Here is a 16,487-nt window from a genome sequence, read left to right as displayed (position 1 = left end):
GCAGTAAAGCTGTATTGAGAAATGAGCAAACCCTGGTAGAGAACTATGAAAGAGCAAAAGAAAAGGATATTGGGCAACATCAGCATGAATGATACCTCAGCAAACTTTAAGGATGAATATCTCCTGTGTCTTTATGTACAATAAAAGAGACATACACACATATACGTATGTGTATATATATACATTATATATATATATATAACATACATATCTATGTCAGACATTCACACACGTAACTCAAACAATGAAACACATAACCTATAGAAAACAAAACACTAACTTTGCAGTCCACTATCTTTATAAAGCACCAGCGATCACATGAAGACCCAGCTGCCCTGAGGTTTAATTTCTATGAAGTTATTACAACCGATCATTGGGCTCCATCTGACCTTAAGACCTTGCAGAAGAGATGCCTCATTCCTGGATGGTATGCGGTGCACATAGAGAGATGGCTGACTTACTTTGACACTTCTCAGGTAACATACTAAACCTACTTTCTTCTTTTGGTGTATCATAATTATGCTGCAATGTCAATCAGAAAATGTGAATTCATGTTGACACATTTATATAGATAGTGCAAAGTTAGGACATTATGTAGGTTTTGAACTCTACTAATTGCAGTAATACAATCAGATGATTGTTGAGTGACTCTGAAACACAACCTCAAGAAACTTTTTTCTGAAAAGTGGCTGTCTAAAGTGATAAATATCCACAGAGAAAACATGGGATTCATGGGAAACAATTATTAGCTGCTAGAAGAGCAGTCAGTTCAGCAATAACCTTATGGAGCACCATGTGCAAATGTACATTTGGTGTCTATCCTTATACGAAGGTCAAACACTAGCCTGCCAAAAGAACAGTGCCTTAGCAGCTCCAACAGCACAGGACAGAATATAACCTACAGAGTTTGAGGAAAGCACTCATACTTTAAAATTCTTCATTTCAGCTCAGCAGAATTGAGTTCCCAGCAAGTAGGATTCAGCAATGACATTTGTAGCATAACTTAGTCTTGATATTCCAGGTTTGTGAGTCAAAAAATAGGAAGAACATTTCTCCCTCTTCGCTTTGTTAATTTTCATCAGAATACACACTGCTTCACAGTTCTAATCTCAAGGGTCAGTCCCCAGGTTAGGGTAGTCTGGAAAAATATCTGATCACACTGCAAATGGAAAATTCTGTTTGTGATGAATATCAAGGAAAATAGCTGTGTTTATTTCTGATTTACAGTAAAGTAAGTTAAGGGCTGCAACTTGATAATTTACACAAAAATGCCTATGGAAAACTTTATTATTTGTTGGAAGGATACAAATTTAGTAAACATGAGTAGGTATTCTCAGAAGAATTTGTTTTCTTCCTATTACCCTAATTTATTAATGTTGTACCAAGTCTGGATAGACAGCTCCATCTATTCTATTTAGCATTCTTATTCACAAAGTGATTATTTTTGACATTGCAGTTACTAATTATTGACGGACAGCAGCTGAGATCTGACCCAGCTACTGTGATGGATGAAGTCCAGAAGTTTCTGGGAGTTACTCCTCATTATAATTACTCTGAAGCACTAACGTGAGTATATTCTCATGCTTAATTTCATTTCCTTTAGCTGCAGTCATAAATTATCACTGGTAGGTGTGTATATATCCTCATTAATGCTAGTTATGATTTTATGCATCATTATGCTACTCAAAAGCAGTCAATTTCATTCTGTGATATCTTCCTTATGAATATCAGGAATACTTTTTCCTATACAGTGTTATCTTACATATATTTTATTATTTTATGAAAAAAATCTCTTTTGGTGAACTTTTTCTCTGTATCGTTTTAGTTAAATAATCATGTTACTTATTTGTTCTGAACAAAAAATGTCCTATGAATTGATGTTGTCCTGGTGAAGAAGAGATATTCTTCTCACTGACGTAATTTACAGGTTAGAAATGAAAAAGCAGATGATGAATATTGCTAAAGCATCTTAATAAATAAAACCAAACCCTAAGAAATCCATCAACAAAAAAATTTAAAACATACATTCTCAGCCACAAATACTTATCAAAAGCATGTATTTTACTCCTGAAAAGCTGCCATGCAAGGGCTAATGCAGAGCCCATTAAATTTCAGGCATAATTCAAACAAGTCTGATTATCTAATTTCCTAGTACATAGCAGATTAGAACCAGCAATTAGACAATTAGACTGGATAATGGAGAGACAGGAAAAGCAGTAATAAGATTTGGTTGTTCTTTACCCACTAAACCAGCCTTAATGAAGTTTTACCTACACATGGATCTAACAACACAAGGCATGTTCCTGTTTAAGTAAATAAAGTTTCTCATGACGTGTTTAGCATGAATCATTGAAACCTTCGCTCTCAGAATTAGTTTAGGTAACAGTTTCATCCTGTTTTCTACAAACAGTTGCTTATGGTTCAATAACTATAAAGTCATACTTTTGAAGAAGAGATTATAACAAGTACAAGATATATGGTTCTTAATATGTCCCACACAGCACAAAAATTAATGACTATAGTGATGTTCAGCGTAATAAAAGAACTCAAATGGCAAGCAACCACTGCTCTAGAAGTTGTCTAACAGTTATTTGAGAAAGGCTTGACATCTTAATTTTACAATTTCATGCCTACTAAAATAAAGCCATAAAACAATGAACTGCTATAACTTGAGAGGATAAATGCCCTTTGTTAGACTTCAGGTACATAAAGTTGCCAATGCAATAAATGAAACCACGGCTGCAAAATCCTTTTCCTTCAAGGTTATGACAACCCTATCTTTCAGGGCTCCTAGCCTCAGGCTGTGCTAAATCCTGCATAGAACAGTTGCTGTTAAGAGCAAGGAGTGACCGCAGCCCACCCTGAGACCTCTGCAGTTCCTGAGCGCAGAGGATGTGTGCTCAGCATGTGCCTAGATATCTTGGTTTTCTTGCCTAACTGTATTTTGCCTTAATGCAGCTAAATATTCTCATCCTGGGGCAGAAAATGCTGTCAGGGTCACAATGGAACCTACTTCTCCATCTCATTTTGCACAGCATGCCTAATTGTTTCTTCTCTTGGGAAATTAGAGAAAACCAGAGAAAACACTGTGATAGGCAGGGAACTGATTGGAAAGCACAGGTTGGAAGTGACTCTGTCTTCTCTTTACCCATTTAACTGGTGATATATTAAATTTTAATTGATAACATGTGCTAGGACGACTTGGACTGAAAGGATCAGGTCTCTAATAATAGGTTGAGCAGAGAACTGTGGAGAAAATTTCCTCCTCCCCTTAAACGAGTTCACACGTGTGCAGAGGCAAATTGCAGGTGCACTGGTATTACAGGAATGGGCCAAGGGCAACAAAATATCCTGCAACTAATTAACTACATCCCAGTCAATTATGCTTCATCCTACTAAAACATCTGCTGAGCAACAAAATGCAAGCCTTTTCAATGTTTTATGCATACACTAAATCCCACAGTAATAAACTTGAAATGTTCTTTCTTATTTGGTTCATTCTCTTATTTTTTTCCTGTCTTGCTAGTCATAAACAAAAATTCTTATATATTTAACTTTAAATAAATAAAATAATTTGGTCACAGCCTTTCCTCTGTAACATAATGCATTCACAGGAGGAAGACATTAGTTTTCTTTCTATAACACTGTAGGGACCTGAATTATCCAATGAGATTATTTACATTCAAGAATGAAAAGAGGAGCTGTCCAATTTTCCTCTCACCATTTGTGTAGCGTGTCTCATGCTTTGCAAAATACATATATTCCCTTTTTTGAAACATGTAAATATTTTAAAATAGAAAAGTGACACTTTTATAAATTGGAAAGTTTAATTATGTTTGTGTTTTGATAAACATAGGTATGCTCCAGTAAAGATGTTTAATAAGTAACATTGATACAAAGAGAGTTGCTAAAATAAGTTGACATGAAAATCATATTACTAGGTAAATTAAATATACTACATGCTCTTTATAAATTGGCTGCAATGTCATTATTGCCTCTTTTTATAAGCTTATAAGTAAACTGTAGTTTTCAGAAACTTTCACATAAAATTATTCTACACTGCTTGAGCATTTGGGATAGCAGTTAAGCTACCACTTGAGAAACTCATGTTCCATATCAGAATGCTCGGGTTCAAGTCTCAGCTCCAGTGTCCATTCCAACTTCCTGCTGCCATGTACCCAGGAATGTGGCAGATGACGTGATAGCTCAAGTGCTCAGTTCATGACACCAACACAGGTGACCTGAATGAAGGCTCTGGCTCTTGGCTTTGCCATAGCCTATCCCTAAGAGTTGCCAGAATTGAGAAGTGAGCCAGCATATGCAAGACGATAGATAAATAGATAGATAGATAGATAGATAGATAGATAGATAGATCTCTTTATCTCTATATATCTATATTTATATATAAAGAGATGCATATATGTATATATAATGTAATATGTGTATAATCATCCTATCCCTATAGCATCTCTATACCTCTCTTTAACTCCCTGACTTTAAAATAAATAAACTAGTCTACAGATCTAAACTCCTTTATTCGTTTAATTAGAGCCATTTAAAAATATGACCTATACTTCCCCTAACCTGTCTCAAATCATCTGAATGATCATCTATAGAAATGAACATACAACAAAGCAATAAAAATGCAAATGTGTAAACTTATCCATTGTTGAGGCTCTCTCACTGAAAATTCTGAATACAATACTTAATCAGTAAGTGCCTTATATGTTTTAGGTTTGATCCTCAAAAGGGTTTCTGGTGTCAGCTACTGGAAGGAGGAAAGACCAAATGCCTTGGGAAAGGCAAAGGACGAAAATACCCACCCATGGATCCAGAGGTAATATTTCCCTGATATTTTAATAATACAGACAAAAAATCAGATAGTTCCTTCAGTACTAGCCATACAAATATTTTTCTCTGTCTAAGGAATCAACAAGTTTATATATTTAGAAGAGACAAATACATAGATGGCAAGTACATAGATTACGTTGATATGTTTCCCTAAAATTTGCTGTTGGATGCATTTCAAACCTAAATATTTACTGAAAAGTAGTCCTTTCCAAATGTATGACTCCTTTGCCTCAATAAGTTAGTAATCTATCATTTGGGGATAAAATATACAAATTTTATGATTATAATACCTACCACATGCATGATACCAAACAAACTGATAAAGAGCCTGGATGAACAAAACTGCTGTAAACTCTGATTTATTATAATATAGATAAATCATAGTCACTGATTTAGAATAGAAAGCACAAAACCATGATGAATGAAGCTACAAAAGGGCAGAATGATTTCTCAGTACAAACGAGTCTATGATGAGAAATGCCTCCTGTGGCACACTAGGGCTGGTAACCTACCCAGCATCAGTATAGCCAGACAGCATGAGCACATCTTGTGATGGCAGGGTGTACCCAAGGAGGGTGCAAGTGATGGAAGTGGTTACAATAGAGATAGACATGCCAGGGGGTTCTTAAACTATGGCTTTCAATTTAGTAGTTTCAAAAGGATTTTAGTCATCATTTTAATCTGCCATGAAATCAATGTATTGTTCCCACTACTACTATAAACATCTTATCCCAAATTTAAAGAATTTATACTCTGATTTAAGGGAAGAATCATAATGAAATGTCTGGCAAATGGGTACAAGATAAATTATAGTGGTCTTATACATGATCTAAGCCAAAAGGCCTAGAAGTGATCAAATATAGTTGTCTTAAATCCATGTCTAAAGTATACACAAATGTTGATGAAGAACTTTCAAGAACAAAAGAACTATTTTTTTTTCATATTGGGGAGGGATTAAGAGAGGTACTGAGTGCTTAGCACAGCAGCCTATTGGATAAAGTCTTCACCTTGCACGCACCAGCATCCCATACGGGCACTGGTTCAAATCCCTGCAGCCCCGCTTCCCATCCAACTTCCTGCTTGTGGTCTGGGAAAGCTGTCGAGGATGAGCCAAAGCCTTGGGATCCTGCACCCATTTGAGAGACCCAGAAAAGCCTCCTAACTCCTAGCTTGAGTGCAGCACCTCTGTCCTTTGTGGCCTTTTGGAGAGTGTATCAACCAACAGAAGATCTTCCCTTCTGTTTCTCCCCCTCTTTGTTTATCTGACTTTCCAAGAAATATAATTAAATCAAAAAAGAGAAATGATGAAATTCCTGTCATGTGAGAAATCAATGTATAAACAATTGCCAGTTCTAACTACAAAGGCAAAGTGCACACCTCCACTATTTTACCATAGAAGCACAGCGCTGTGTTGATTGGGTGGTAACATGAAATGACACTCAGAAAGAAAGCCCGATCACAAGATTTTTATCTTACTGAAGTTTATAGCAACAGAGGATAAAACTAATGCACTGATATGTTTTACAATATTTTAAAACCATTTATTTAGTAAAAGTTATTATCTCTAGATTGACTATCAACAGAAAGGTAACGAAACCGAACTTCAGAGACCTTATTACATTTCAGAAGCATAAACCAATTAGCAATTAAAATGCGATGCTATATTCTGAATGATTAGAGATATTGTATATATTTTTTCATGTACCTGTATGCCATTTGTAGTCTTGAATAAGTAAAATGTCTATGTAATGCTGCAAGTTAATTTAGTGGTCATGAATTTCCGCTTCTATGACTGCTGATGCTTTTAATTTTCATTCTGTGAGATATTTTTTAAAGAAAAATGCAAGCATTTTTGCAGAGCTCATTTCTAGTGATTGGATGTTCATGAGATGCCTAGCTCTTTCTGGCATTATGATTCTGCTCTCAAATTTTCTCTGTGTAGTCCTCACGAATCCAGCAATAAATGTGCTCCAATGTTAAAGGAGTCACAGAGTGTACCTCAACCTGCTGTAATTTATAGCTTTGCTTGTGTCAAATCTTTACAAAGAAAAAAATGACTGATATTTGCAGTAAAATGCAGTAAGGTAATATTTAGAACACACATTGTAGCAAAAGCCCTTGAGAAATATTGATTTCACAATTATGTTTGATAAGTAACTTCTTTCAAGTTTTCTTTCTTTTTTCACTTTCCAGTCTAGATCTTTCCTCTCTAACTACTACCGAGATCATAATGTGGAATTGTCCAAACTACTGCATCGATTGGGGCAGCCTCTACCATCCTGGCTGAGACAAGAATTGCAGAAAGTCAGATAGCACTGGAGACAAGACTGGAGACTCTCAAGAAACTTTTAAATGTTAACTGGAAAAACTCAATCCCACCATGGTTACCCCCTTCATGCACTTGTGATTAATAACAGAGGACTGCGTGAATAAATCCCTTTCGATCTTTCGCATAAAATGAAAGCTATTATGTATTCCTGGATTGGCAATTACCACCACTCACTCCCACATAAGCTTTTCAGAAGTGTAGAGGGATTTTGTACCATTATCTAGTTTCTAGAATAGGGATCAGTTCCTGTGTAACCACAGGATTCAACAACTCTATTTATGACCAGTAACCCAGATTATAGGCGATGATCCATTAAATTTTTGAGAAAATGATGAAGATTAAGGTGTTTGTATATGAGGATAGTAGTAATCAAATATCTATGTTAAGGGCTAACAGTTTCCAACTGCTGACTTCCTCCTTTGTTATGAAAATAAAATCATATAATCCAAACCTCTAAATTTTAAATAATTATTACCCATTAAGTTTAGCTCACATATATTTTCCTCTGAATTTTAAATAATTATTACCCATTAACTTAGGCCCACATATGTTTTCCTCTGTCTCTACTTTTTTATGCATTTCTTTGACTATAGAAATTACTGTAGCCTCATACTTTTTTGCCTGTTTTCTCTTGACTAAAGGGAAATTTCTGAAATCTACTGACATTACTACATCTGTCTTGGTATGCAATTCTCAAAGGATTTGATGATACTGGTTTAAGGAAACCATTCAGGAGTTTGTTGGGGGAAGAAACAGACACTGCACAGGATCACTCTTAGCAGCAGATCATTTTTAAATGGATACACAGTGGTACCACAAAGCAATCTAGGTATTTCCACCTTGACCACGATGCAGTATTCGTTATGTTTTCACTATTTAAGATTGAAGAAAACGGTATTGCTAAGATATTGAATGAAAATACCAAGGCATGTGCCTTCTATGTAATATATATCTATCTTTTTAAAGCATGGATTTTTCATCTATGTCAGCACATCTACTATTGTAGAAGATTATGTTTTTATTGCTTCTCTAAACAAAGAAATTTAATCTAAAAAGCTTACCTCTTTAAACATCACTAATTCTCTACCTTAAAACCCATTTCTCAACCATGCCATTCAAAATCAGTTTCTAGAGAAAAAGTGATGTTCTTTTTATCTTAGAGTTACTGGCCCCTCTGTTATTTGGAGGTTATTATCAAGCTGGTTGGATTTTTATCCTATTTGTCAATGATGATGCATTAAGGCTTTGTTAATTTTTCAGTGATATATGAAGGTAAAATCTCAACAGAACAGTAAATCTCACTGACTTTGGTAACATTATCCATCAATCCACTTTCCCTCCACGGTGATTTTTCTAATGTCTGTAAATAATATTACTTTTTCCAATAGTCTGAAAAATTACTGTTGGCATAATTCAATAGAAAAATAAAGGCCTTTGTTTTTGTTTACTGTTGTTTCAAGCAAGCAAGGCAAATTTGAGTGTTCAGAAAAAGAAGCAGGATTTTAACATCTCTTTTCAGAATCCAACTTTGCATTAATACATCATTAAGATTTTTGTTTGTTCTGCAAGTGCACTTTAGAAGCTTTTAATCTTTTTCAAAAAATAAAGGATTTTTCTTCAGCATGGATTTATATAAATCACTATTACTGTTGTTGTTCTCTGTTAACTGTGAGTCTCAAACTCTTAAACTTGGTATCCAGGTGAGCGTGGGCTTTTCAGAAGCCATTCATCATGCATAAATCATAGCAATTTTGGTTGATTTGTTTCCTAGTTTCCTCCAGTTTACATTTCAATTTTTAGGTTGAAACAAATATTAGTATTTTGTCCAAGTGTGAAGAAAAATATGATTATGGATTAGAAGGCGTATGTAATTTTTTTTAGGATTTATTTTATTTTTATTGGAAAGACAGATTAACACAGAAAAGGAAACACAGAGAGAAAGATCTAGCATGTGTTGGTTCACCCACAAAGCGGCTGCAACATTCAGAGCTGAGCAATCCTGAGCCACGAGCCAAGAGCATCTTCTGGGTCACCTACACAGGTGTGGGATCCCAAAATTTTGGGCTATGTTCTACTGCCTTTCCAGGCCACAGGAGGGAACCGGATGGGAAGTACAACAGCTGGGACATAACCTGTATCCCATATGGGATCCTGACTCAGGAAGGCGAAGAGTTACTGCTGAGCCATCAGAGTGGGCCAGCATACATTTTTCTTATCAAGTAAAATTCATGCAATCCAAAGCTATAAAACTCATCCAAGAATTTTTAAAATATGCCTTATTTTCTGCAGTTCCTCATTTTTCTGTAAACTAAATATACCATGTAATTTATGTGTCTACAAACATCTGTGAGAAAATTTTCTGCAACCTTGAATCAGCTTTTCCCTCTGCTTTTTCCAATCAGTGTGCACATTTTTCTTAGTAAATTTACAAATAAAGGCAACCAACCAGATTTTAATGTTGTGATTCACCTTCATCTTGAATAAATCACATAGTGGTATTCTGAACTAAGAGATTGTACTATAGTAACGCAGGAAAAAAATGTTATAAGGATGTCTTAACTTCATATTTTATCCTTCTTAGAGTTGTCGACTCAAAGTTTAATATGTAACTCTTTAAAATTTTAAAGAAATACTTTCATGGACTTAAAGAACTTTTTTTTTTTTTTTGCTTTACTTTGAACAACTTCCTAAACTATGAAGTATTCTGGCTTCTTCTCTTCTTTCCTTCCACTATTTATTGTCTGTTACTTATTCTTCACTCAATTATTTAGCTTACACAAGCAATTAGACATTGTTTCTTAAAGACAGAAAAAATACTTAAGTATTAAAAAATATTCTGCTTGTCAAATACTAGTCTCCAAGATTGTATTACCAGAAGTCACCTAAAATCAAATCTTGCTTTGGTCCAAAGAAAATTAAATAGCAGCAAGAAAGAGAATTAATAAGAAAAAATTTATACTCTTTATATCATTGTATTTTTCCCTTTAAAAGTGGCAGTTTTTTTCACTCAGAGGTTTTGTTTTTAATGGAGTTTTTCAAATGGATTTACATTTGTCTATTGTAGCCTTTGTTCCTCTTTTCACTGTTTCTGTTATTTAAATCAGTTCATTTGCTATGAATATTGATTTATTTGTAACTATAGACAAAAAATGAAAAATTTGTCACTTAGTATTTTCAAACTATCTTTGTCATTACTAATTTTGATGTGATAGCTCAAAAATAATTCTGTATAATAATTTAAAAATACTTTTATTATTCTTGCAAGTAGAAATGATCTCATTTAGAGGAATCCAGCACAGCTGTGGTATATTTTTCTGAAATATTTGTGTATAATTGTAAGTATATAAACATTTATATGGTCTGTGAGAAATTTCAACTTGCTTTTCAACAGACAGAGATGTGGGTGGGCAAATCCAAGAGACAATTTCATTTTTGCTGAAATGGAAATTGTTAAAAATATCTGGTGTAGTATGTGTGTAACATGGCATTGGTACTCTCCAGAATAAATACTTATGCAATACTGGTATGAACACTCGAGTAATGTTTCGACTCTAAAAGCCAGGGTTTTAATCAATAATGGTTGTTTTTTTCTTTCTTGTTCTCATCCTCAATCACTGTCTACAGATTTCCTGAATCCCAAAATATGGCAAGCATAATCAGAGGTTGGGAGAGTGGGCTTTTGTGTCTCCAGATTATCAATCCAGTTGGGCCTTTTAGAAGCTGTGTGGTCTCAGATTATTTACAGAACCTGGTTGAGTCGCACTTTCCTGTTCTGTAAAGTGGAAACAATAAAGTATTTTTCATTGGTTTATTGTATACATTAAATATGAGTATATTTTGATAACTTAGTACAATGTTTGATGTAGTTATGCTGAAACTTAATAGTTAAAAAATACGTTGTACTATTCAAACCACACTCATTTCATATTAAGTGGTAATTTGTTCTATTTCAGTATGATAAACATGTGATTGTAAACATAGGAATGTATCTTTACATGGTAAGCCATCCTTCTGATCACTAGTCACAGGTAAATTTTGCACTGCTGTCAGACATTTCTTAACTACCAACATCTACAGCAGGGTAATTCCATCCAGCTACTTCTTTGAGGTCTCTATACTTTTCTTCCTTTTTACTCAGTTTTCAGGTCATTCTTATGTTCCATTCTACATATCTTATACCACACTCATGGTTACAACCTAAGATATGGATTACAGTTTATAGTAATGAACTATCTGCCTTGCACATACAATTTGATTCACCTAAATTTCTTTGTAACTAAACAGAGATTCTATCAGGAATATCATATCATTAGCTACAATTTCCTCACCCCATAAATACATTCAATACAGGTAAAAAAAATGGAGGCTAAATTTATATGTATGTGAAAATATAAATTTATGGCATAATAAAAGAATCAGTATTACCAATCTGTATGTCTTTAACCGTGATAATGTCCTAATTGACAACTTCAGCTCCATCTAATGTCTTTCTATGAATGAAAGCACTTAATTAAATATCAATATTTTCCAGTATATATTCATTATTACCAAGAATCATTTTGCATTTTATTACAAATAAATAATATTTAAGGCCTGAAGTTAAATATTTATGGAAATAATTCGTTTGCATTCAAAAATGTTACTGTTTCTCCTATGTTTAAAATCTTAACATTAGCACACACAGTAGATAATTAATACAAGTTCATCAAACATTACCAAAAAAGTGTAAAGAGTTTCAATTTGGCTAATAATTTGTCTAATCTTAACATCTATTATCAACATTCTCATTCTGCTTTACCTTACACTACAGAAATTTCATTCATGTCTCAAGATGCCAGAAGTGATGACTCCAAAAATCTGTTAGTGCCTGACACCTAGGTTCAGATGAGTACCTGACACCTGGGTTAGGAACATGCAAAGCTACTTTCTTTTTTTCTTTCTTTTTTTTAAACATATTTTTATTGCATTTTATTTTTTTGAATTAATTACATTGCATTATGTGATACATTTTTATGCACTGGGATTCCCCCCACCCTTCCCCACACCCTCCCCCCACGGTGGATTGCTCCACCTTGTTGCATTTCCATAGTTCAAATTCAGTTGAGATTCTTTCATTGGAGGTATTTACCAAGCATAAAGTCCAGCATCTTATTGTCCTGGTAAATTCAATGGTTTCTTGGTGAGACCATCTCTGGTCTGAAGGAAGAGCCAGCAGAGTATCATCCCAATCAATTAAAAGTCCCAACATAATATTTCTAACCATTTACAACAGTATGGCATTAATTGACATGGTATTGATTAACCAATATGTTAATAGGAAAATGCAGGTTCTCAACCACAACCTGTGACTTCTTCATAGACCTTTCAATTTTGGTTTATATTCAACCGTGTTCTATACACCTTAAAATGGCTTAGATTGCTATTCAGCTGTCTCATGCCTATTTTAATTTTAGTATTTAGCAGTTTATAGCATTGAAGCACGTTTTCGCTGAACCTGGCTGTTTTTCAGGTGGTCTAACTCTATAATTCTAACAGGATATATGTCAACAGCTTAGGTGTTTAGGAGGGGTGTGCGGAGAAATCTTCCATACCCCAGTGAGGAGTAACTAATATTTGTGTCCCACCCAGTGAGCTATAAGTGCATCCCCGCTGACCGTATCCTGTCTGGTTCTAAGCTTTCTTTGTTGTTCTCTATCTATCTATTCTAGTTTTGTTTGTTAGTTTTGAGGGGTTTCTGGAGCGCTCCTGATGGTCATTACGAGAGGGAGGTGGGGACCCAAAATTGGAAGCAGACAAGGACCAGAGAAAGCTCCTCTCCCTAGTCCCGAAGGAAGTTTACTGTTCTGTTTCTGCGGACTGCTCAGGGATCCTGGTTGTTGTTCCAATGACCTTGGATCCTGCAAGGCAGGATTTGGGCTTCTTCCATCCCATGTGGTAGATCCAAATGGGGGTGGGTGACCTCAGAGTTCTTGGTCTCCGAACGCACTCCATTTCCCCGTGGTCTCCAATCTACTTTCAAAGTAAAGCTTTTGTTTTTGCATCAACCTCTTCTTTTTATCATCTACACTGAATCAGACCAAGGTTTTATTCCTCGTAGAATTCTCTTTGTTCCATAAGCCCAAGCTACACTAAGTATTTTCATAACTCCATTTTATTTAACAAGTGCTGTACAATAGAAATACAAAGCGGCCCCAGTGTGATAGCCTAGCAGCTGAAGTCCTCACCTTGAACACGCCAGGATCCACTAACCATGCCGATTCTAATCCCGGCCGCCATGCTTGCCATCCAGCTCCCTGCTTGTGGCCTGGGAAAACAGTCCAGCATGGCCCAAAGCCTTGGGACCCTGCACCCGTGTCAGAGACCAGGAAGAAGCTCTGGGCTCCTTGCTTGAGATTGGCTCAACACCTGGCTTCAGAGTGCAGCACCTCTGGCCATGTGGCCACTTGGGGAGTAAACCAACCTCTCTGTCTCTCCTCCTCTCCGTATATCTGACTTTGTAATAAAAAATAAATAAATCTTTAAAAAAAATAAAAGAAATGTAAAGCAAGTCAGAAATAGAAGCCACTAATGTACTTTCAGCTTTTATGGAGGATAGACTAGAGGTTCACAAAGCAGCAAAATCAATACTTTTTCAAATATCAAAATGGAGTCAGTTCTACATGAGTGCTGAAATATTATTTCTTGTCTTCATACAGTGTCTTCAAAAATCACTTTGTATATTGTCACTACAGCACCTAGCATAACTGTCACATTTCAAATGTTCATTAGCCACATGAGTGAAAGCTCTAACTTCTTCATCAGCTTGCCTCAATCATCTCTTATCCATCCCATTGGTGAGAAACAGGTTCCTACCTTAGGGTTTTGGGAGATAGCTGAATATATAGCATCCAAAGCTGGATACATGAGTTTGATTGCCTTTTTTAGGCATATAAACTCACAATGCAGAATGCATGGAATCACACGCCATGCAGGCCCTCAAGGGGATGGCACTGGACAACAGATTAAGTAAATAGCAAGTATGGTTGGCAGGCTTGTAACAGTTTCATGAGAATAAGATAATCTCTGGTTCCTATGATTTATTTGAATAATAAAACCAATTGACAAGGAACTAAAATCCAGTGCTCTACAACACATAGACACTGTTTTTGATCTGATAGATCAGCAATGTTTGAAATCTTATTCAGAACAGCAAAATGAGAAGAAGTACTTTTGGTTAGACCATATGAGGTCCTTCTGATAGAAATAAATAAATCTTTTAAAATATTGTATCATTTTTTAATCTAGAAAATAAGATTATAACTGCTTTACCATAGAAAAGTGTATGCTTAAAGAGATCAATATATTTACCTTGATTAGACATCAGGCAACACAAACAGGGTTTTTTTTTTTTCATTGAAACATAAATAAACAATATATAGCCTGTGAAGCCTAAAATATTTATTTTGAACTCCTTTACAGAGGAAGATTTCTCAATTTTTATCTAAGGAAGTAATGTTTTATTAGAGGAAACATTAGTGACTTTCATTTTCTAGAACCCAAGATCAGAGAAATGTAGAGGAACTAAGCCATGAGAATCGCTTATGGAGCTGGAAACAATGCTGCTTCTGAGGCCCATCACTCCTGAAATCTCATTCAAACAAACAGTATGATATAGAGAATCCACTTTTCATATATGATTCTCATGCTCAGGGTCTTCAAATGACACATTTTGATGTTGCTCTTAAAGTTGCAAATATCTGTAAGAAAAGCATCACCTAGATATTATCACTCATGAGGCAATATTTTCATAGCATCTTGATAAACAAGCAAGCAAAATATGAATCACAGAGTAATGGAGTTGAGTAAATCCAAAAATAGTTCAGATAGTATATGCAAAGAACATGATTAATGAATGTCTGTTTAAAGAGACAATTTGGGTGACTCACTGCTCATTTTTGTTCAAGAAAATGTCTATAAAAATGTTCAAATATAGATATAAATCAGATGTCTTCATAAAACTTTTCTTGGAGATCCTAAGGAACTAAGTTTATCGTTATTGTCATTGTTGATATTTGTTTCTTTAGGTAGGGCATATCCTTTCTACTTCTGTGGAACATACCATCTTCTATTTTCCTATTATGGTGCTTCTGAATTCTGAAAGTATTGAGGTTTTAAGATCCTGTTATGGGATTTATCATTATAAAAATTATGTAGAGAGAAGCAGGTGTTCGGCACAGTGGATAAGATTTTTTTTTTTTTGGTATGTTCCTATGTTAGCTCAGAGTGTCTATGCTAAATTCCTGTTTCTGCTCCCAATTCCAACCTCCTATTGATGTACACTCAAGGAGTCAACAGGTGAAATTCAAGCAGTTGGTCCCTACCACCCATGTAAAAGACAGATGAAGTTCCTGTCGGCTGGATTTGGCCTGGTGCTTACTTTTTGGACATTTAAGGAGTGAACCTCAGAAGAAAGATCTTAGACTTTGGCTATACCAGTTTGCCTTTTAAAAAATCAAATAAATTTTAAAAATTAGAAAATTGCATATGAGACATCTGGAAGGCATATAAATCTCATGAAATGTGGGGATCTAAATTCAGGATGAAAGTAATAATTAAATATAATTTTGTTATGTTGGTACTTAAAAGTCCAACTGGTCAAGAACAGTTATTTTAGTGAAAATTTTTCTAAGCTAATGTGTTATAACAGATAAATTTGGAGAGTTAAATGTCTTAACAAAATCAGTGTTCAGTATGCTCATAAAATCTAGCCAATGAGCAGGAGACGTGCTAAAGGAAGGAAATTTTGTTTTATCTTGTCATACAGAATTCCAGGCTGCTCTAGACTCTTAAGTCCTCAAATACAGATTTGACTCCCAATGGCACACAAGGCTTTGGGTAGGTAGTCTGCAGAATGGGAAAATTTAAAAAAATAAAAAATCCATGTCTCCCATACAGACATCAGTGTGATACATAACACAAAGCACATATTTCTTGCCAGTATGGGTCACAAGGTCAGCCCTTACCATCATGGTTCAGATACGTGGCCCATTGTGTGCCAAGTAAAAAAGGAAGTATATGGGGTAAATAACTGAACATTCTCTGCTGTAGTTCACACTCTAGACATTAAAAAATCATTGCACTCTTTTTTTAAAACATTTATTTTATTTTTATTGGAAAGTCAAACATACAGAGAGAAGGAGAGACAGGGAGGAAGATCTTCCATGCGTTGATTCACTTCCCAAGCAGCCACAACAGCCAGAGAAGCACCAATCCAAAGCCAGGATCCCAGAGCCTCTTCAGGGTCTCCCACGCAGGTGCAGGGTCCCAA

The 16,487-nt window shown here is 35.2% G+C and overlaps 1 protein-coding gene across 1 annotated transcript in view; it reads left to right on the top strand.

Annotated features, from left to right (window-relative positions):
- Positions 1 to 7,230, top strand: part of NDST4 (N-deacetylase and N-sulfotransferase 4) — a 290,180-nt gene extending 282,950 nt beyond the window's left edge. Inside the window, exons 11-14 of the mRNA XM_004594507.4 lie at positions 306 to 476; positions 1,457 to 1,566; positions 4,735 to 4,837; positions 7,045 to 7,230. Coding sequence (XP_004594564.2) covers positions 306 to 476; positions 1,457 to 1,566; positions 4,735 to 4,837; positions 7,045 to 7,164 — 504 coding nt within the window. The 3' untranslated portion in view covers positions 7,165 to 7,230. The remainder of the gene's footprint in view (positions 1 to 305; positions 477 to 1,456; positions 1,567 to 4,734; positions 4,838 to 7,044) is intronic.
- Positions 7,231 to 16,487: the final 9,257 nt, after the last annotated feature.

The sequence above is a fragment of the Ochotona princeps genome, chromosome 7 (assembly GCF_030435755.1).
Source record: "Ochotona princeps isolate mOchPri1 chromosome 7, mOchPri1.hap1, whole genome shotgun sequence".
Lineage (NCBI taxonomy): Eukaryota > Metazoa > Chordata > Mammalia > Lagomorpha > Ochotonidae > Ochotona > Ochotona princeps.
This window is presented reverse-complemented; position numbering and strand designations above follow the sequence as displayed.